At 40.4% G+C, this 23,511-nt stretch overlaps 1 protein-coding gene across 3 annotated transcripts in view; it reads left to right on the plus strand.

The window, feature by feature from the left end:
* TBC1D22A (TBC1 domain family member 22A) overlaps positions 1–23,511 on the plus strand; it is a 116,011-nt gene that overhangs the window by 52,843 nt on the left and 39,657 nt on the right. For all 3 annotated transcript variants that reach the window (XM_035128569.2, XM_035128570.2, XM_035128568.2), the window contains 3 exons: positions 1,406–1,512; positions 6,235–6,310; positions 14,219–14,346. In XM_035128569.2, the coding sequence (XP_034984460.1) occupies positions 1,406–1,512; positions 6,235–6,310; positions 14,219–14,346 (311 nt within the window). The remainder of the gene's footprint in view (positions 1–1,405; positions 1,513–6,234; positions 6,311–14,218; positions 14,347–23,511) is intronic.

The following is a 23,511-nucleotide window of genomic DNA, read 5'->3' on the forward strand; positions in this document are numbered from 1 at the left end:
AACCTCCTGAGGTTCCACTGTTGAACAGCTCTTCCTGTCAGAAGGCTTTTCCTGATGTTTAGTCAGAATCTCCTTTATTGTAACCTGAAGCCATTGGTTCAAGTCCTACCCTCCAGAGCAGGAGATAATAAGCTTGTTTCCTCCTCCATGTGAGAATCCTTTCGATATCTGAAGATGGCTATCATATATTCTCTGTCTCCTCTTTCTCAGGCTAAACATACTCAGCTCCGTCAACTGTTCCTTATAAGGCATGGTTTCCAAGCCTTGATCATCTTGGTTGCCCTCCTCTTTCTAGACCATTCACTTTTTAGCATTGGCTAGCCAATATAGACCTTGCTCCTGCCAAGCCTGCTGAACATAAAGCAGAACTATAGGTCTGGTTTTGTCCTGACTTGGGGCTCACCTCACTGACTGTGCAGCAGCTGTTCTAAAATGCACCATTACTCTGTGACATAAGAAAAATTACTTTATTATTACCATGGTTTCGCATATGGAAATTGAGGTATGTTGCTATTTGGCAGGAAAACAGATCTTGGGGTCACAGACTCATTCAGATTCAGGCACACTTGGGTTTGCTTAGCCTGGATTGAATTGTAAATTTAGTCTAGAGTCTCAAGTACGTCATTGGTCAAAACAGCTATCAAGATTGGTTTTGATATCTTTTCTTTGCCATCACTAGTAAAAGTAAATCTAAGCTAAGCAACAACTGCCACTTAACAAACATTTCATTATTTTTCCAGAGGGTGGGGTTGGACACCTGTAGATTGCAGATGTGGGAGGAATGTAACTTTATATCAATTAATTTTGCAGCAATTACAGTTCTGATAAACTTATTCATTGCTGATATCTATTCACACTTGTTTGCTGTTCTGTTAGGGCTTGGAGCAGAAAACATAACTGGAACTTGTCCTTCAGTGTAGGGTCTCTGTGTATACTGCAGCAAATATGTGTCCCCAAGTGCTAGAGGTGTGATATTTCTCTTGACACTTCTGCATCTCTCTGTGGCCTTGAAATCCTAACTCAACACACGTAATCTTAAGAGGGTGATCTTGGTTGGCCCTTGGAAGTTGTGATGTGAAATGGACTGGAATTAGTTGTGGATAGATTTCATGCATTTTCAGATTTTTATGGTGGGTGTGCCATAGTCCTTTAAGTTTCCACAGTGGATTTGATTTGATTTGATTTTTTTTAAGCTCCTGTGCATTTCTAATATCAGGGGTGAATGATTGTTCAAAACCACCAGGTTTAGCTGAATAGTGCTTTTAGTCCTTAGTAAAGGTCATACGGTTTAATGTTTATAGATAAGGTTAGTGATTGCTCTATCTTGTATATGTGTGTAAAGCTTTTGTTTATTCCGTGCACTTCATTTGTGTATCTTTTTTCCCCTCTCCCTTTTACCAAACAGAAGAAGAAGTGGAAAATTTTGATGTTTCCAGTCTGCCCGCCGAAGTGCTGCAGAACATTGAAGCTGACAGTTTCTGGTGCATGAGTAAACTGCTTGATGGCATTCAGGTAAAATTGATTTCCCCTTCTCTAACCATTGGGATAACTGATTAGCATTGTGACCAATAACAGCATTAAGGGTGTTGAAAAAGAATAGGGCAGTAGATGCCACTGTATTTAAAAAAATGTGAAATGTAAACAGGACATTGCTATTTATGAGGTACATTTTGAAATTGGTTCTCCTTCCCGATGTGCGCCAGTACAACCTTTCTTGAGCTTGATTGAAAACATATTGTTTTTCCACATGTTGGTGAACAGTTTTCTTTTCTTAAAAGTAGATTATTCTGATAAGATTGCTATTTTATTGTGAGCGTTTCTGGTCAGAGATGAGGCCAAACAGTCTTCATAACTTGCTTCTCATCTGTGGAGTCTTGTGTTAATTGGCAGGTTTCTTTTTGGCAGGAATAAACTCCCTGCAGCTGCTCATTCTGTTGCTTAGGAGTGTGGGGGGGGAAACATTTTCAGCTGGAGGGTCTTATTCCCTTCTTGGCAGGTTGCCTATGCTTTATATGTTAACACAAGCGCACCATACAGTTCTTTCAAGATTGGTGTTACACGCTTCTGGTAGGTTGTCATATAACAGCTTAGCCACTGCATTTTGCACAAACTGCAGCTTCTGAAACATCCTCAAGGGCAGCCCCACATAGAGAGCATATTGCAGTAATCTATCCTTGAAGTCAACAGCGCATGGTCACTGCAGTCAAGCTTTCCAAGTCCAGGAACAGTTGTAAGTAGCAAACCAGTGTGATCTGGGATAAGGTTATTGATGGCAACTAGTCATGATGCCTATGCACTTTCTCCAGGATCAGACACAAAGCAGTTCTGAATGCCAACTGTTGGGAAGCAACACAGAGGGCTATTTCCTCATATCCTGCTTGTAGGCTTCCCCAGAGTCATTTGATTTGTCAGTGGAGGGAAAAGGATGTTGGACTATAGATACCAGCAAGTCTTTGGTCACATTCAGCAGGGCTGTTATACAGTTTTGTCCAGGAAGCATGCTGGGAAGAAGAAGAAATAATCCTGGTCTGTATGGCAGTCCGTTACACATGGTTGGCTTACCTTGTGAAAAGGATTCTTTCATTGCCTTCACTGATGCTCATGAAAATGCACAGGTCCAAAGACGAATGGCCAATAACTTAGAAGTGCTCCAAAAACCAAGAGCCAAGTTTCAGTTTCTGCACAGAGCACCACCTACTTCATAATGAATCAGGGATTCATTTGTGAATACATTTTGGGACCCTGTGGGGGCAGAGGGAGATTGTGGCTGCTTTACGCTTCACTGCCAGTTTTATTAAGCTATTGACAGGTGTACCTTACTGCCTTTGCTAACTGCAAGTCGTCGCTGACCGCATTGAAACACTCCCTTTGTTTTTGTTGCCATTCCTTTCTGAAGTTTCCTCATTTGCAGAAAATGTGCCTTCCTGTCGAAAGGTTGGTTTGTAAAACATGTGAGGATTTAAGATGGGGAATTAGGCTTGGTAAGTGGTTAGCGGAGTGGAAGCTTTAATGTGGCTCAAATATTATTCTGTTCTGAAGCACTGAAAAAAGAAACTGGATCTTGCAGAGTTACCTGGGAGCAGGGTACAATTATTTTCACCACTTACGATCAGAGCTTCCAATTTCTTTGTGGCCATTATTCCCTTTCAGAGCACAAAAACTGTTTTGCTCCGCTCCGATTGTAAATAGTGTTGTGCAGAATGTTTAAGCTTGTTATACATAACAAGTTATCAAGAAAACAGATGTGTTGTCAAGAATATGTGATACTTTGAAGAAAAGGCCATTTCTTGCACCTTTCTTATTTAAGGACTGCTTCTGCATTATGCCACGTAGGGCATATGAAGCTTCAAACTCTTGGGGAAATAATTTTAGGAAAATGGGAAAATCTAACCCTTTTTTGGCCTGAGGACAGTGTTCCAATTTACCAGCTCCTTTAGGCTCATCATACCTGTGGTACGTGGGCAACTGCTACTGAGCTCAATTTTGGGGGTGAATATCTCTATGGTGAAGATGAGCACACTAGAAACTGTGCAGTGGAATGGAAGATAAACTGGTCAACTGGCTCATGAGTGAAGCAGGCCTGAATACATACCGTATACTCCGGCGTATAAGACGACCCCCAACTTTTCCAGTTAAAATATAGAGTTTAGGATATACTCGCCATATAAGAAATACGACCCAGTGTATAAGACAACCCCCGACTTTTGAGAAGATTTTCCTGGGTTAAAAAGTAGTCTTATACGCAGGAATATACAGTACCTTAAGAGTTGCTTCCCCACCTCTTTTTGGAATGTGAGAAGCACAAATTCTGACAAGGCCTTAGTTGAGGTAAGATAATGCACCAGTGTGAAGAAGTTACTCCTTGCAGATAGCCATGCTGGGTGACTTTTGTGAGTCTTCCTGTCCCTCGATAAGACTTAGGACTGCATCAACCCAAGAAACAATGGAAAAGTGTTTCTGAAGGTGTTTGTTCCATTTCCTGCCATTAACCAACTGAACTGCATCCGGGTGAGAAAAAATGAGTTGAGAGAAAAAGACAAATCACAATGCTGACAAGTTTGGGTTTCAGCAGGGACCAAAAAGAGATTCTATTCAGTGCTAGAGCTCACTCCTTTTTCTTTTTTTAATTGTATTTTTGCCTAGACTCAAGTTTTTCTAATAGATTTTTGCATATTCTGAAGCCTTTGGAGACCAGTTCACTTTTTTGCTCTCTCTGAGAGAGAAGTTTTGTTTTTTGTTTTTTCCTTGTAGCAAATCCCTAGCTTAGGTTTGGAAGCGGCTTGTCACCATTTTCTCTGAATTCACCATCAGGGGCTTGACTTTTTGGCTGATGAACAGTTTTGAATAGATGCAGTTTTCATAGGTTTTGATTTTCAGTTCGTTTTCTGTTTATTCCCTTGTGTGGCACACACTTCACTGTTCCGATTAAAAATGTTTTCCTTTTATTTATTTTTTTGCCTGTGTTTAGTTTCCATTTGTACTTTGCTTGATCCTATACACTAGATTAGGCATCCCCAAACTTCGGCCCTCCAGATGTTTTGGACTACAATTCCCATCTTCCCTGACCAGTGGTCCTGTTAGCTAGGGATCATGGGAGTTGTAGGCCAAAACATCTGGAGGGCCGCAGTTTGGGGATGCCTGCACTACGGTAGATCCTGGACTCAGCTTTCTCAACTTCCCCCTGATAGCACAGAAGCTAGTTTTATGGATCCCTGCTTGAATTTGTAGCTATAACCCCTCCCCTCCCTTAATCTGTAGGTTAAACTGCTATAAGGCTAGGAATTTAGTAAGCTTTTAACAAGTTTGGACTGGTGGAAGTTTTATGGCTTATTAATATACATGCTGTTTGAATACATATTATTGTTTGCCTATTTAATACTGTTTTCCATTTATGAATTGCTTTCTTATATTTTATTCATACATTTTATTATATTTGAGTTTTTGCCAAGTTTGTATATTTTCTTCATTTTTGTTTACTGATGGAAATAATTTTCTCCATTTTATTTTATTTTTGGTCTGATCTGATCCCTTTCTGATTACTACCAATAACTCAATGGAGCAAAATTTAAGAACCTATTTGTAGATACCTACAGCTGGCATATGCATATGCTGCAGACATGTTGCACACACATGCATGCACACACAACATGCTCACATGAGGATGTGCACTTTTTATGGGATGTGAATTGCTCCTTCCCCTGCTGACCTGGCAAGTGACCTGTATCCTGATGTAGGACTGGGATGGAGAGCTTGGCGGTCTGCTGCCTGTCTCAGCTCCTCAGTGGAGATGAGAGATCTTGTGAGCTGGGAGAAGAAGCAATCTGTATCCCAATCCCACCCAGATGTAAGCCAGTGAGAGCTTTTGAATTTGCCCCCTCCCAATTATTCCAGGGAGCTTCAAAAGCAGGGAATCAAAGGGCAATCTAGTACCCTGTTTCACCGAAAATAAGACATAGACATAAAATAAGCCATAGCAGGATTTTTAAGCATTCGAGGAATATAAGCCATACCCCGAAAATAAGACATAGTGATAGGCAGTTTAACCTTGTAGGTTAAAGTGTACCATACTTAATTAAAAAAAATAAGACATCCCCTGAAAATAAGCCATAGTGGGGTTTTTTTTGGGGGGGGGAAATAAATATAAGACGGTGTCTTATTTTCGGAGAAACACGGTAGATTAGATTAGGGGACCGGGGGTGGTGGTGGTGGTGGTGTGGTCGGCCTAATATGGCCTGCAGGTTTGCTACCCATGGTGAAAAGTTATGCTATGGAATTTATCAACCGGGGAGTTTCCAGATTTTTAAAATACATAAGAGTGGGTTACCTGTGGCCCGCCAGTTGTTGGACTCCTCATATAACCTTAACCAGGATTACCAAAGGTTGGGGTGATGGGAGTTGTAGTCAGCAATACTCGGGATGCTACATTCTTGGGAATGTCTGATGTTCTTGGGTAGTTTATCATGTCTCTCCCCACAGCCACTGAAAGGAAACTGAACTGTGGCCATCTTTGCATGATAATTCCAAAAGACATGTTTTACTTAAGCAAGCTGGACAGAGCCTCTGTTGAGATACCTACTGTGTTTTGAATGGTAATCTTACCCACTCTCAGCTAGTCATTCTGCAAGGTTGAAGTCAGCTGCCAGCAAGACATTCATTCAGCTGGTTCTTTTTTTTAAGCAACTGTGTTCATGACAAAGATGTCAACTTGCTTGCTTTATGATCTTGTCTCCTTAGGATAACTACACCTTTGCTCAGCCTGGTATTCAGAAGAAAGTGAAAATGCTGGAAGAACTGGTTAGCCGAATTGACGGTACGTCTTGAAAGCTAAGCAAGACTGGACGTGGCTTGGTTGAAAGTGTTTAGTTAGAAGGCTTTGCTAGCTGCCTGGGCAATACCAGCGCAGTGATCCATCTCTACCATAATGTGGCCTTTCTCAGGCGAGGTGTCACCCTTAATCAACTTGTGGCATAGTGGCCTTTTGCAAACTTACTGCACTGTATCACTTAAAGGAAAGTCACCAGAGCATGAGCCACTCTCATTACTTTTTATTAAGGCAATGTAATCAAAATCCAATGCCAATCTTTTTTGCTGCAGACTAATGGCTACATACAAAAGCCAGCCAGCATTCATTTTACATTAAGCTCAATGATTGTAGTAATTCGGGAGAGTCGCAGTGGTTGTTTATAGTTGTCCTTTGGCACTATGTTTTGTGCCTTTGTGTATCGTTTTGCTATCAGGAATGTCTGAATAATTTCTCTGTGGAATCCAATTAATTACCAACTTTGGAAATAACATCTTTAATATTGGAGATAAATTACAGCGGGTACGAGGGTAATTTTAGATTATGCTTTCATGTTTTTCGCAGGACTACTTTGAAACATTTTCTACCTTCATCCTTAAAACAATTCCCATCATGAAATGCTGACTGTCATAATGCTGGAGCAGAGTTTAATTAAATGAAATTTGAGAGATAGTGCTTGCCCATTCTAAGCATATTCTCTTGATAGTTCGTTAAATTAATGAGCACAGCGATGCTGAGCAGAACTAAGCATATATTTGTGACACTGCCTGTCAGTTGTGTGTGTGTGTGTGTGTGTGTGTGTGTGTGTGTGTGTGTGTGTGTGTGTCAAAAAATGCTGTTACGCAAGTAACTCAACAGTGGCTAAACTTATTAGGAAGATGATTTCTATTGTTTCATTATGCACAGTGTAAGCTTTGTTGCAGCAGCATTTACTGCTACAATTTATATATTTGCTTGCTTGTATTTTAACAATCTAGATCGTTGATAGTGACATTGGCTGTGCTTAGAGGTGAACAGTCACATACCTGATGGTGATGAAATGCATGAGTTGCCAGCAAAGAAAGCTATTTAATATGCCTAGTTGCAAATAACTTGCTAGTTAGCAGCTGTTGTCTGCAAAAAGCATTGGTGCGATCTTTCCTCACACGAATGACACCCTTGTTATAAATGTATTGCATGGGAAGCGCCATTTTTCAGCAGTAGATCATAGGCTTTTCTTGCAAAAGTCTCTCTGTGGCATCTCCAAATAGGACTGAAAGGCTCTTGTCTTGTTTCCTTGGAGTGCCTCTCCCAGTCAGTGATGACAATACTGAGTTGTATAGTCCAATTATGTGGCAAGGTGTGCTGCTATCTCTTAAGTTGCAAAAGGGAGGCAGTTTGCTTCCTGGCTCTTCATTTAGCCCTTGTACTCCAACCCAGAGATCTGGTTGGAAGTTTACCCATGCTTGAAATTAAATACGGCTCTAGCTCTGGGTTAAAGGAATGGGTGGAATATTCAGAAGTATCCTGGTTTCCTGCTCTTGCAGCCGTAGTACAAACTCTAGAAGACGGATTTTTATTTTTATTTAGCTTTCTCTGTGTGTATGTGCCTGTTGGTAGGAATCTTGCCTTATGTACTTGCCCAAACCATTGGCAAGCTTATTTGTACATAAGGAACAATCACTGCACGTCTTAACATAACTGGTTAATGAAGATAGCAAGGCTTGAATTAAGAAGAACAGGAGGTTGATACGTGGTGACAAATATGCTCCGCTAGAACAATCTAAGATGGAAAGAGGGTGTAAGTGGGGGGCGGGAATGTTAGATGGAAAAGTGCTTTAATGAAAAAGTGGAATGATAAATGAATATTTATGTTAATCATCCCTGATGTTTGCCTAAAATATGTGAGGTTGGAAATATTTATGGCTTGGTTATTAGATGTAGCCAGCCAACTGGAAAATATGGCTTTATTCTCAAAGGATAAGATCTTTCCTCCACATGCTACTTAGCTTCCCTGCAACTTCTGCACCTGTCACAAAGTTAAGCTGATGATAACCAGCAGCCAGAAAAGCCTGTTGGCAGAATGGAAAGGTGACTGATCTGTGGTTTTAATAAGTTTATTTATTTAGCAGTCTTTACATCCCACCTAGTGATTGAAATTCTCAAAGCGGTTTGCAATGTATTTGCAGCATGATGAAACAGACAGTGAAACAACCATCACTGCAGCATGGCACAAGTCACACACACACACAAACAAACACACCAGTTATCTGATGGTCCGATGAATGCCATTTTGTGGCAGAGTCTCTGTTGACACAGCTAGATCTGTCACAGGCCAGGACTTTCTCACTGGCTGGTGGCTGGTGGTGCTGTCTCTCAGAAACCCAGCCCTAGTGGCAGACGCAGGGGGTGATGGGGGAATATAGATGCCTCCCTTCCAGTTCTCAAATGCTGCAATCAGTTAAAGTTAAAATCTCAAGCTGTGCCTAATGGGAAGAGAAGGCAAAGCAAAATGCAGTGAAATCAGAGCTTGATCCATTAGTCCCCAGTTCTCTGTTGTCAGAAAAGCAGGGCTGGGGGCTTAGGTTGTTTTACATTGAGGACTGAACATGCTCAGTGGGCATGAAATGCCAGCTGACTAGTTTTTTTGGGGAGGGAGGCAGGAGGGAGGAAACACAGGGTGGATGGGAACTGGCTGGAACCCTATCCAGAAGCATTCCAGCGTGCAACATTTGGTTACAGTGTCCTACTTGTATATTCATGCCTCGACAGGCAAAAGTACAGTGTCCATGCATGAAAGAAGAGGTATCAGTAGACTTGGAGTAACTCAAGACGTTTGCAGAGCATATAAAAAAATGGGAAAAACCCTCCAAGCAGACCCATAGTAACTCAATGGCATTGAGTATCCGAAAAAAGGGGGGGGGACATTGGCAACTGGGTGGAAGGTTGAGGGGGAATGGAATAGAATGGAATGGCTGGAACAGGACACACAAACACATGCACATATATGTTAGAAAGAACGGTCTCGTCGTTCATTCAGTCATTTTCATAGGTTCCTGGTTCATACTGGGAAGCTGCTTTCCCAAAGAATGGAAGTGACAGGTGCCCCTAGGCAAAAATGCAGCACTCCCAAGATTTTCATGTAGCTGAGATTTTAGGTACAGTATTCAGCCACCCAACTTTCTCTTTTCCTCAAAAAAATCAAAACAACAAAAAACAACAACACCATTCTGAATAAGCATACATTACTTTGAATTGGATCCAATGGGCTCTTTGCATTCTTGGGACTGCTGGATTATATAACCCTCCTGGAGACTGAAAAGGGGAATGATTTTTTGCCAATCCTCCCGCATCTTTCACCTGCTGAATCTGCTTTAGAGGGTTGGGGACCTGAGTCCAGAACAACATCACAGGTGGTGCAGGGGGAAGGAGAAATTGCCTTTTTCATTTTGCCCTGCAGATGCTGAATGGAAGCTAATTCTTTGGATTGAGCCCTTTATTTCTATTAATGTCAATACATACAGTTTAATAGAAAGTTCTATAAACAGTTTCCCATACAGGTTTAAGTGCCTTTTCTTTCCTAACCCCTTTCTCCCTCTGGTGTTTTCTATTAAAAGACCTCTCTTTTAAGGACCATGATCTGGGAAGTTCTGAAAGGGTTACTTAACATTGTTGGATGTCTCAGAGTTTCTGCATTCTTGATTTCCAAGTGAGGACAGAATTTTATCCATAACCTTGTTGGAATAAATCCTTGCTCTGGGCATTTGTTTTTTCAGTCATATACAGTATTGTGAGGACCACATATGTATTATAATAAATGTAGGATCTTCAGAATAACCTGTTCTTCTCATCTTCTAAGGGAATTGTTTTCCAACTCTGTGGATTAAGCTTTCAATTTCAAAGGATTTGTTATTTTACAATATTTATAAGAAATGTGATTACAGTAATTCAGTAAAGCTGTTTTAAATCGCATGCCAAGCATTACAGGAAAAACAATTTTAATTACTTTTCTAAGGTGTTTTAAAGTTGGATGATTTAGAGGCTCAGTTTTACAGCCCTAGAACTAAATTCAGCGTCTTGTATGAAATAGCAAGCCCTTTCCCCAACCTTAGGCTGTGAGATATTTCTGCATGTTTTATGGAACTCAGTGGTTCAGTATCTTACAAGAAGATTTTACTGCCTCATTAAACAATTGTATCGATTGAAAATAACTTTGTCTTTTGGGGAAGTTCAACACGGACAAAACTTATTTGAGGTTGAACTGGAATGACTTTTTTCTTTTCTTTTTTTGTCTAGTAGTACCATATTTTAAGTCATAATGGACTTTTGGAGAAAGGTTAAGCTAGGAAATCTTGTTTTTCAGAGGTGATGACCAAGAAGGGCTTTTTGGAGTGCCAGGGGTAAACAAGCAGGACTGTCTCATGATTGTAGATCTTTGTAATGAGAGGAAGACAAAGACTATCAATAGGAGGGTTCCCTAGCACAATTCAGAGTGTTGATGCTGACCTTTAAAGCTCTAAACTGCCTTGGTCCAGTATGCTTGAAGGAGTGTCTCCACCTCCATCATTCAGCCTGCAGACTGAGGTCCACCTCCAAGGGTCTTCTGTTGGTTCCCTCACTGTGAGAAGCGAAATTACAGGGAACCAGGCAGAAGACCTTCTTGGCAGTGGTGCTCTGTGGAATGCCCTCCCGTCAGATGTCAAGGAGATGAAGAACTACACAACTTTCAGAAGACATCTGAAAGCAGCCTTATATTAGGAAGCTTTATTTTTTATTTTTTATTATACTTCATCTTTATTGTTTTAAAATAAATACATTTATAAAACGGAAACCAACCAACCAACCAACCAACAAGCGTACAAACAAACAAGCAAACAAACAAACAGTAGAAGAAGCAAACATATAGCAAACTAGTTGACCCTCCCACGCGTTGCTGTGGGTTATCCCTGTGGCTGCCCCCACTGTGATGATCCTTGACGCATTGCTGTGCCTGACTCAGCATCATAGCTGTCAAGTGCTCCCCTTTTTAAAGGGAAATTCCCTTTTGCTGAATAGGCTTCCTCGCGAGAAAACTGAAAACTTGACAGCTATGCTCAGGGTCAATGTTTCCCAGGAAAGGGGGAGGATGTGTCCATTTCCCCTTGACTATGTGTTTTTCCTCCCCCCTCCCCCCGGTTGTGTCTCATCCCTATGTTTACTCTCATCCTGTAGCGACCCATGAGATGGGAATTTAGGGAAGCATCTGATGTAATGAAAGAAACTTACTTAGCATCTGGAAGCAGGGTGTCATTTTTAGCAAACACTATTTCGTGATATTCTACTTAAGAATGGAGTATGTAATGATTATGCTTCTTGGTACCAACACACAGTGCATTTTGCATAAACATGTTGTTTAATAAGCCTGAACACACATAAATCCATGGTATAAAATATGCATGTGTAACATTTTTAAAAAATGGAAAGACCTGTATCAGCACATTTTCAATAGGTTAGTATAAGTTTTTTTTTAAGTGCTGAGAAGACTGTTAAACAAATTCACCCCTTATTTCTTTTGATACAAGAACTATTATTTCTTGAAGATTTAGCATAATTTTATTATTGCAAACTGCTGCATCAGTATTTTATGAAAAAATACTTTTAAGTCTGAAAGATGGCAATAATTACATCTGCCGAGTCATTCATTACATCTGCATGCTTACTATCAGTGAAATGGAAAATTTAAATTTGGAATTATTGCCAGACAAATTACCTTTATCGGTGAAATAACATCTGTTCACAATTACTTATAAGAAAGGAGAAATGAATCTTTTCAGCCTGTGCATTTTCGTTTTGTCTCTGAATAGATTGTAAAATAAATTGCAAATAAAGCTTTGCACTTAGTGGTCCATTTTTCAACATGTTAGGGAGAAATAGAGGCAAGCCCACAGAAAATTCAGTATGCTTAAATTTGTATTTTTTAAAAAATGAGTTGAAATATGTTTCCCCAGTTTGGAGCTTTTCATTATTTTCAAAGGCTTTCCAATAATCCGAAGTAAATATGCAGCAGCTATGGAATCTACTATTTATGAGTAGCTGCTGCATTTACCCCTGAGTAAATGCTTCAATTAGCTTGAAATAACTTCTAAATCTAACGCGATACAGCAAATTTGTCAACCTACGGTATTTGTGCCTGCCTATGACACATTCTTAAGCAAGTTAAATGCTCCATCGTATCTCACTGCTTTACATTTCCTACTATATTTGCTAAGGGCAAATGTAGGCTTTTTCTAATTCTTAGCTTTGAGCAGCAGTTGTTGCTTGGATGGTGGCCTTTCTGAGACAAGTGCAGCTCCATCAGTTTTGGCAGGTACACATTCAAGACTTGCTGCATATATGCTTGTGCTCTGTAACATGCAGGAGTGTCAACTTGGCCTTGTAACCGTGGGTGCCCAGAGCCGTGGGTGCTATGCAGCGTGCATAGCCATGGCACCAAAAGTTGTGGGTTCCTGGCCCCTTCATGGGGAATTTTGTGAGCGCTCAGGCACCCAGGGAGTTGGCACCTATGATAACACATAAGGGTTGCATGTGGGGGGAAAGGGTAGTGGTGCTTCTCTCTCACCGCTATACAATTTCTTTGTAGAGAAGGTGCTGTGCATGTTAGAAATTTAAGATAAAATCCCAGGCTTCTATGCTTCGTATAGAATGTGGGAAACCCCTGCTTAGTGTGTGTGTTATTTATGTCTTGCCTTTCTTCTTAGAAGTGTTGGCACACCAGGGGTAAGGGGGGCTCTTTCTCTGCTTCCCCTAGTGGTCCACTTGGATGGGAGGGACTGCAAAGTGGACTTTGCAGCCATTGCTAATCATCTCATTGGCACTGTCCGCAAAACCCAGTTCCATCAGGGACCAGCTACACTTGGAAGCTCTGATAGGGAATTGATTCTCACGAGACTTGCATCTGGAGCCCCGTTTAAGAGGTGTCAAATGCAAGCCCTGCTTGCCAAGAAACCATCAAGAATGCTCTGCAAGGTTCCCAATGCTTTCTGTGCAGCTGGGTCTCGACTAACCTCATATCTGACATCAGGTTTGTGGCAGGTGGGTGTACCTTGGGGGAAACGGCCTCACAGGCCAAATTAGAAACCCTGCCAAACCTAAATGGGCATGCAGTTTGGAGGTTACCCACTGCTGTCTTAAAAACTTAGGAGAGGATGGGGAACCCCATTGAGAAGCAATGTAGGGATAAATTGTAGTACCGATTCTTCAGAGGCCAAATCTCTTTGGGCCTCACCACCATTCCATCGCAGATCTACCAGAAATTTTGGTTGTTGGGTTGCTTGTTTATATGTATTTATTTATTTACTTGGAGTATTTATTTTAAGGAGGATACTCAATGCTGCTTTAATTTTAAAACACACATGTTCACATGAATCATAAGTAACTCTCAACTCCCCGTAGCTTGTTTTTAGTGGTGTGTATGCAGTGAAAAGAAAAATAAATTCTGCCTTTTAATGAGAAACTTTTTTTAAAAAAAGATAATGTATTCATGGCTTGGTTTTTAAGCTACAATTCCATCCTGTGTTCATGCAGCTGATACATTCTCAAATGACAAGTTAACAATGTCACATTTTATTTTTTATTTAAAAGCACTAGGACAAACTTGGGACTAAATCAGTGTGCCAGAAACAAGTAGCTGTATTAAAACTCTGCACATGCAGCACGATTTTCATCCAGTTATTTAAATATATGGAAAATATTCATCACTGAACCTGTCAATAGATCCTTTTGAACGCCATCTACAATGCTGGCGTAAAATTTACTTGCTGTTTCTATTAGGGCCTCTTTGGAGGAAATTGCTTGGTTATATAATGTTGAATTTGGTGTGTGTGTGTGTGTTTTAAACTGCTTGTGATTAATGCTGCATAGAGCCCTCTTGGTAAACTTATTTCAATTTTTCTCTTTCAGAGCAAGTGCACAGACACTTAGAGCAACACGAGGTGAAATACCTTCAGTTTGCTTTCCGCTGGATGAATAACTTGTTGATGAGAGAAGTTCCCCTGCGGTGCACCATAAGGCTTTGGGACACGTACCAGGTGAACCGCTGCTTTGAGCCCCCCTTATGGAGCACAGTGCTGTTTGAAGCCCCATGCCTCTCATTTATAGACTTGCTTTAAGAAACGGAGCCAGCCAATTTCTGTTGAGCTTCCGAGTATTTGACATTCTTGATGTGCAGCAGCCTTAGATATTTGAAACTAAAGTTGATGAGCATGTTTGCTTATGGTTATCTGTATTTAGCGGAGGGAATAAGAGTCTCTTTCAAGATTACCGCACACCCAAATGATTTTACCCTGATCGTGGTTGAGCAAGTCCTTGGAGATGTCACCTCCATGTGCTGCAGCTACCAAGATGGCAAACAGAGGGTTTAGAGCAGCACAGAAAATGCCTCTAACAATATCCAGTGATTCATTCTTTAACAACAAGCCCCTTTTGAGGTCTGGAGCTTTTGGCCTTAACACCTAATCCTAAACTTAAATGAAGCCTAAATTTCTCAAGTACACTTCCTTGTATCTCCCTCGTTTACTCTGGCCTTCCCTTCCCTTACTTTCAAAATTTAGATTGCAAACTGTACTGGTTTATATTACTCTGTAAAGTGCCATGTATGTTGTTAACACTACATTTCAAAAAACAAAAACAGCCTCAGTTCTCAAAATCGATGTACTATTAATTGCTTGGCACTTGCCAGTTGATGACAGAAATATATCTCGGCAACAGATAGCCTGGGCTTAGGGTTGCCATGTACCCTCTTTTTTCAGGTCACGTCTTCTTTCTAGGGTAAAATTTCTGTCTGGGTGGATTTTAAAAATTTGCCAAAGTGTCTCTGGCTAAACTTTCAGGATGAGACAAAGACATATGGTAACTGGTTGTTGAAGACTTGCTTTCCTCTTCTCTTCTCCTGGCCCCCTTAGTAATATATCACAGCTTCTGTAGTCTACATATAGTAGGAGTATTTAAAATGAGAGTTGTCATAGCATCCTCTTTTTTTCTCTTCAAAATATGGCAACCCTATATATACCCCAAATATATTATGAGTACACTATTAAAAATGAGCTCTCTTTCATGGCTGCATATAGGAGAGCTATATATTCCAAAGAAGGTTCACAAAAAATCTTGTGTCATTGACATTTCATTTTATTTGAAATTTCTGAACCACCATACTTTTCAATGCAGCTAAGCGATATGCTAAACAACACATATAAAACAATCAAAATATACAAAAGGCAGTAAACGATATGCCTAAACAATAAATCTGTATCAGCAATAAAAAATAATTAAGTATGGAAATGTTAATTATTGGTTTTGTCCTCAAATAAAGGTCTTAAGCTTGTCATCTGAAACCTAAAGTGTTTTGGCTCTAACGAGCCTTCTTCGGGGGTCTATCCCATTTGTTTCTTTATCAGTGGCTCAAAAGCCTGAGATTCCATAGGAGCTTTGCCCTGGAAGGTCATTAAAACATAAGAAACAAGTGAGATAAACCCATGAAGACAACTCGTTGGAGCTGAAAAGTGTTGGGCTAATATAGCAATAAGCTACCATTCTTTCCAGCATCTCTGAGAAACATTCTCCCTTTTTTGTTCACATTTTGGGATGCCTCCATTTCCGTGTGTTTCTGTGTGAAACCTAGCAATGTGGCAACCATGCAAGTGCCTGTTTCTTTGTCTGCTCCCCACCCCCCTTTCAGAAAAGAATCTCACTATCTTTGCACCATTACAGTCAAGGCTCCATCCTCTGCATCCATTCGGCTCATATCTGGGAATAGGGAAGTAGGATACAAAATAGGACCTCCAGAAATAGCCCAAGTGCATAGGCAGATTAATATGGGAGAAGGTAGGTTTTCTGTTGATTAACTCTGAACTAATCTTTCACTAAACAACTCCATTTCTGCCATTTCCCATGCTTTCTTGCATACCCCAGCATTAGACTGAAGATTCCTACTAATTGGCCAGACTGGTCTGTTCATGAGACGAGTTATATTAGCCTCCTCTTAAGGCTTTCTATTGAAAGTGAGAGCTCCTGATTATTTCCAAAAAGAAGACTGGCAATTATTATTTCAAATACAATATTAATTAAAATAATGCAGTCTCCAGGAAGTAAACTATTCAGATTCTGTACAGATTAAATCTTCATACTTGCAGCAAGTATTCTGCTTTTCTGGTGGTGGTCAGTGGTTCACTAGGAAACAAAACATGGCCGTGGGGAGATGTATTGCATTTCCAAGAATCTGAAGATTTCTGAGAGATGGCATGTAGGACAAATCTGAACTGTTAGTCTTGTTTGTTACAACCTAATATGTGGTTATTAAATATCCAACTGTCTTGCCCAATTAGCCAAATAGACTCGGGCATTCTCAACTAGCTTATTATTTTAATCTGTCTAAATTTTATTTCATATAATTTGTTAGAGGCATAGTAAGTGTTGATTAGTCTAATATTGGGTTACATGCATTTTCCCAATTAAGAGAGCTGAACATTGTTTAATGGGGTAAGTCTGTAAGTAGCTGTAAAGGTGAGCACTGGAATAAAAATCTCACTCGTAAACGGAAAGTTAAAACATTCAGCAGCTAATGTCATGGAAAATGTAGTATATAAATCTGAGTATAACTATATACAGGTACACAAGCATGCTTGGTTGTGCTCCTAAATAACCACATTAATCTGGGGGGAAATATCCCAAACAAATCCCCCCCTCCAATAGAGATGTCTTTGTATGTCTCCACATTTAAACTTTTAATAAAAGGCAAAGTATGAGCATATATACACAAACTGCCTCTCTGTTAAGGTCTGAAATTGATCCGAGCCTTATTGCCCAATAAGCAATGTCTTGCTCCTGCTCCTGAGAGACGCAGTGTCTTCTCTTCTGCCTTATCCCCGTAGTCTTGCTAACCCTGAGCCCTTGTCCAGGTGGCTCAGAGCAAGAGTGGGAGTGAAACAGGAAATCCCAAGTGGCTGGAGAGAGCAACTAATTTCATGTCTTCTGGGTTGGTGGCTGGAATAACCAGGCATGCAATGTTACTTCCTCCTCCCTCCCTCCTTGCCTGCCTCCTCTTTGAACTATGGGGGTATTGAGTTTTTTTTATGCAATCAAGCGTGGTCCTTATATGGTGTCACTGAGGCTGGAGCAAGGCAAGAGAGTTGTAGGTGGCAGGTTGAGCAGAAGGCAGATAACATGGAAAAGAAACTAATACATATCTACTTACCCAGATTTGCTTCCTCAGCAGCAAGGTACCATTACTCTGCTGTACGCAAGGATCTCTTTGATCCCCTCCTGAACAGATAGGTGGTGCTGGATTGCAGTGGGAGGTTGCATAAAGTCAAGTAAGTTTAGAAGAGGGGCCAAAATGTTGGCAGTAATGTTCCTAAACGGCCATTATTGTGCATTATTTTAAAAGCTAACATTGGGAGAATTTTTGCTGAAAGAAAGGATATTGTAATGGGGTTTGTTGCCAAAATTAAGTGTGGAATAGAAAGCTTCTAAACACAATCTTGTAACAAAAAGATTCCATGTACATTATTGGTTTTTTTTTGAGGCAGTGATCCTAAATACTCATGAATCCCATCCTTTTACTCCATATCCTGGTTCTGTTTTATAGCAACTTACAATTTTGCTCGGCATAAGCCTCTTGGCACAGCAGGAAGAATGTGAAGCTAATTTGATTTTGGGCTTGCATTTCATCAGTGGAATAACAAGTCTGGGGTTTAGAGTTATCCTCTCCCTTCTCAAGTATTCTTGTGATTTTGATTGTATTGTTCAAAGCTTCATTCCATCTTGTCTGTCTGACATTTTCTCCCTAGATGACTCTTGGCAGCTTCAATTTAAAGGAGTGAAAGTACTCGAGATTCTTCCTACCACTGTCTCTTCCCTCTCCCCCTTCTATAATTTATAAAAGCAGAACAGCCCTTTCTGTGGCTGAAGTTCATAATCCGGGGGATCATCTTGACTGTTGCATCACATATGCTATCGCATCCAAGTTTTTTCTTAGTGCTGCTGTTTCTTTGTCACATCACACTGTTGTGTAGATTTGGAGGGGGGATGTTTCCTTGATATAGAATAGCTTCATATGAATATCTTTCTTTTTGTTAATAGAGAAGCCTTAGTTTTGTTACACACTAATCAGGTAGTACTTCCAGTTGCACAGTAGCTTCTAAGCATGTTCAGCCTAATTCAGTTTGTGTCATTTTCCCCATATGCGCTGTAGATAATTAATGATACACAAAAGCTTTTACCTGGGAGCTGTAGGTGCCGACAGCTGCTTCTATGTCTTTCCTATGGTAGATAATTCCTGGTTACCAATCTGGCCTTGTTGATCCGTGTTTTCACTCTTTCGGGTGAGTAATTGTAGTCTAAGGAATGCCAGATGTCAATATTTTTTGGTTGTCAGTCTCTGTCCAAGCCTAATATGGTTTCATCTTAGATCTTTGCTATGGTCCAGTGGATTTTGTGGTGTGTTTGGGGCAGAAGCATGTAAATATGCTTAGCAGTCAGTGGGCTTCGTGTATAAGGCGGTACTCATATATCTATGTACCTGCAGAGTAGTGTACAGAAAATGAGCTCTTGGTTGGACTCTTCTGTGGTAAGGTTGAGCTTGGTGAAGTCCTGATAGAATAGCACAGATGCTTTCTGTCCATGATGTCCATGATTCTGGATGATTCAATGTCATGTATTTATCTCTGATGGAGGAGCTGCTCTGGAAGAAGCTGAGAAAGTGGTTTTCTGAGTCAGCCTTGAAGATGTTGGCCTACTGTGGAACCATGTGGGTGCTCATGGCAGTGGCACTGATCTGGACATGCATTATTTAATTATTTATTATTCATTTTATCGTTCAAGAACGAAAAGTTACAGTTGTAAAATTGTACAGTTGCATATTAACAAATTCAAACTCTGTGTTTATCAAATTAATTGAAACTGTACTATATACCTATGTGGCTTCCTCCCACCTCAGCTCGACACCCTTTAATCTTTAATATCTTCTGTATCATACATTGTGTCTTTATACTAAACCCTATCTGGTCACTGTTGATTTTACTTTATATTGAATCATCTTTACATACTTAATCTAGGCATAACAACATATTGTCCTTGGAACAGTGTTTTTTCATATACAGTGGTACCTCTACTTACGAATGTTTCTACTTACGAATGGAGCACCGTCCGCCATCTTGGATGCTGTTTAGATAGGATTTTTTATACTTACGAATTTTTAGATAGGGTTGCTTCGACTTACGAATTTTTTCTCCCAATGCATTCCTGTGGGATTCGACTTACAATTTTTTTCGACTTACGAATGTGCGTTCGGAACGCATTAAATTCGTAAGTAGAGGTACCACTGTAATCCTCAAAACATTGCCATTCCTTCCTCAAATTCTGGTTAGATTGATTCCTTATGGCTGCCATACACAACTACAGGTCAGGGGAGCACTACCCGTGCCTGTTGAAATGCACAGTGGTCTACAAAAGCTCATGCCGCAATACATTTGCTAGGCTTTATGGTGTCACAAGGCACTTTCCATAATGTTGATATGTAGCAGGGCAATTCCACAAAGCAGCAAATGATGTTCCTGCCTCTGAAGAAGTATCTCAGTGGGTACCAGTACTTCCGCATTGTTTGTGAAAAATACCTTAGCGATTCAGGGTACAGTTTCTGAAATGTTATGATTTATATAGTACAAGCAGGCTTTTTTCCCCTCGAGAGAGAGAGAGAGAGAGAGAGAGAGAGAGAGAGAGAGAGAGAGAGAAGGGTATGGGTGCAATTGCCTATAAGATACATCCGAGGGACTAAAAAATAACTTTAGGATAGCACCTAATAAGGTCCCATTTTTTTGTAAATGTGTCCCAGATTGTGGTCAGGGCCATCCACTTTTAAAGTAGCCTGTGACACTGGGGGAGTTCTATTTCTGGCCTATCAGTGAAATCCATTTCACCACCCCTATGTCACGGGGTTGCAGAATAGATGTGCAAGATCTCCTTTATTCTAACCCAGGGGTCAGCAAACTTTTTCAGCAGGGGGCCGGTCCACTGTCCCTCAGACCTTGTAGGGGGCCGGACTATATTTTTTTGGGGGGGGGGGGGAAATGAACGAATTCCTATGCCCCACAAATAACCCAGAGATGCATTTTAAATAAAAGGACACATTCTACTCAGGTAGAAACACCAGGCAGGCCCCACAAATAACCCAGAGATGCATTTTAAATAAAAGGACATTCTACTCATGTAAAAACATGCTGATTCCCGGACCGTCTGCGGGCCAGATTTAGAAGGTGATTGGGCCGCATCTGGCCCCCGGGCCTTAGGTTGGGAACCCCTGTTCTAACCCATGGCATTTTCAGTATTCAGGAGACCACACAATCAGATTAAAAACATGCTTGCATTCCATACCCATGTACATTGTCTGGATTGCTAAAAGCTCTGTACTGCAATAATATGCAAATATAATATTAAAGGAACTCCACCTAGCATATGTCTAGCAACATGCTGAAGTGGGAAAAAATTACTGCAATGTTATTTCTAAATTGGCAGGGTACATTGTTGGTACTTTTTTCTTCTTTTTAGGCAATTCAGAGATCTTTAAGAAGTAGAAAATTTAGTTTTGAAGCCTGCTTCCACAGAAACATTAAAAATGCAACTTCTGTCAAATACGCATATATGTGCTAATTCAAAATAAAAATAAAATAAAGCTACAATCCAGCTCCACTAAGTGGGAATTGGACCACTTAAATGGGATATTGACAGCACCTTTGTTCCATCAGGTCCATTTGGAGTTGTATGACCTTCATTTCAGGAAGTTAAGATGAAAAGGCATGATGATGCCACTATTAATTTTAATTCATCTGTGGATGCTGCTGTCAGTCTTTCCCATGGCAACAAATGGTGCCAAAACTGATTTGCGTTAATTTAATCGTGCTGCTATAGGAATCTCTCCTGCAAAGCCCCCACATTCAGATATCCACCAGGGATTGGAGGTGGTATAAGAGTATTTTTGTGCTTTTCCCAATGCAAAAAGCAAGGATGCATTCCTGTCACAGTGAAATGGGTTTCAGAAGAAGCAATCGTTACAAAGGTTTAACTAGCAAGTGGATGAAAAGTTTTTTTGGAAAGGACCAGGAAGAAAACCCCTGTTGTTTAATGTCTATGTAGCAGTGTAAAAATGTAATGATTAATATTCATTTGCTCTCAGGGAGCTCTTCAGAGGTGATTCACTGGTACAAAAGGGGGGAAATGTGTGGCAATTTTTGATCTGATTTGTAGAGACATAGTTCTTTGGAAAAAGTATAATAACATTTACTAAAATAAATCAACTGTTAAAACCTATCCCACACTGCCTAATCAGCTCATCAGCTCTAGGCTTCCTCCATTGAAGAGCAATTGCTAAGAAGGTTTGCCTGCAGGCTGTTGTGGTCTTAAATTGTTTCACAGATGATGCACTTAAGAAGTTCTTCTGATTGATATTATTTATTGATTTCTTACATTTTTGTGCTGCCTTTCATCCCTCATGGAACTCAGGGGTTCCACCCAGGCACTGGCCAGACCAGAAGATAGTGCCAGATACTGGAGATGGTGATGTGAAATAAGTGGGGACTCCTCCAGATATATCGGAACTGAGCCATTTAAGGATGTTAAAATTTCATCCAGCACCTTAAACTGAATCTGAAACATAGCATAGGAGCCTTCTCTTTGGGCTGACCAGATGTTTTGAACTACAGTTCCTATCATCCATGACTATTGGCTGTGCTGGCTGAGGCTGATGGGAATTGTAGTTCGAAACACCATGTTGTGAGAAGACTCCAGTACAGAGTCTATGCAGAAGGGGCAGTAGTGGAGTAATGTTTATTGATCAGGAATCAAGCTTCTGCTTTGTATGAAATCTAAATCTTTCAAATTGAGAATGTTCCACTAGTCCAGGCATCCCCAAACTTTGGCCCTCCAGATCCCATCTTCCCTGACCACTGGTCCTGTTAGCTAGGGATCATGGGAGTTGTAGGCCAAAACATCTGGAGGGCAACAGTTGGGGGATGCCTGCGACTAGTCCAAAGGTATGAATGAAAGTTGCTCAGTCTGGCAAGTGGTTTCCTTGGCTGCCTGCTCAGTGCTTCCAAATCACCTCCCTAGCTCTCCCCCTTGTCATTGATGTTTGGTTTCTGGTCAGATATATGGATGAACTGTGGCTGTTGGGTAAGCAAGGAAGTTCATGGCTTGTCTTAAATGTGCAAGGTCAATCTTGTCCACATCAGTTTTGGCTGTTTCTAGTTAGGACCAGTTTTTAAACGTTTTAACCCAGCAGAACAAGTCATTTTTTTGTGCATAGCTATAAATGGAATAGTAATGTTGCCTCTATAAGGCTTGCTGTCCTTGATTTATCATGTTTTTTTCTAAGGGTAATAGCAGATGCACAGAATCATGCTACATTGTATGTAATCTTATGTTTCAGACACATGACTCTTCCTCCCGGTCTTCAACTGGATTGCTTTAGAAACAGTTATATTTCTAGTTTTTTTAACCTGCTGGTCACTGACTCTTATCTCCCTGCTCTTAACCTGGCTTGTTTTTTTTTAATAAATAATAATTCTATCTTGCTTTTATAATTTTGCATTTTAGCTATTTTTAAACTGCTGGTCTATGGCCGTAATAAACCGATTGAGTGATTGCATAGCTATAAGTGCTGGAAGGAAATGAGAATTCAGACACCTACAGTACTACCCCAAGTTCCTTATCTCCGTTATCTTCAATGTAGAAACCATGAAGGCTCCCTTCCCCCCCAAAAGCATAAAAGTGTTTAATAGTTTAGGAAGTATGATCTCTGGTTGAAATTCAGAGCATCTTATTGTTAATAGAATGGGTTCCAGGATTTTTCCTCTGTACTTTCTCAATTGCAAAATAAAGCCTGTCAGTTTTATCTCTGTTATGATGCTACATCAGTTTATATCCTCTCCAGACCCTTCTCTTTAAACAGTGACATTCTCTACTTTATATTTTATTTATATTTTGTATATCTTCCTCAGCATCTGCACCTGAGAATTTTTATTTTTTATTTATTTTTTGTCATTCATGCATTCATTCTGCAAAAGCGAGGGAGTGTGAAAGGGATGCCTTCAATTGAGTCTACTTATTACTATTCCAACTGTGTGACTCTGCTTCCTTAGCAGGACTATTGAATCCTTGGCATTCATTCCCTCATGCGGATGTGATAACAGAATAAAGAAGCTTTA

The sequence above is a fragment of the Zootoca vivipara genome, chromosome 10 (genome assembly GCF_963506605.1).
Source record: "Zootoca vivipara chromosome 10, rZooViv1.1, whole genome shotgun sequence".
Classification (NCBI taxonomy): domain Eukaryota; kingdom Metazoa; phylum Chordata; class Lepidosauria; order Squamata; family Lacertidae; genus Zootoca; species Zootoca vivipara.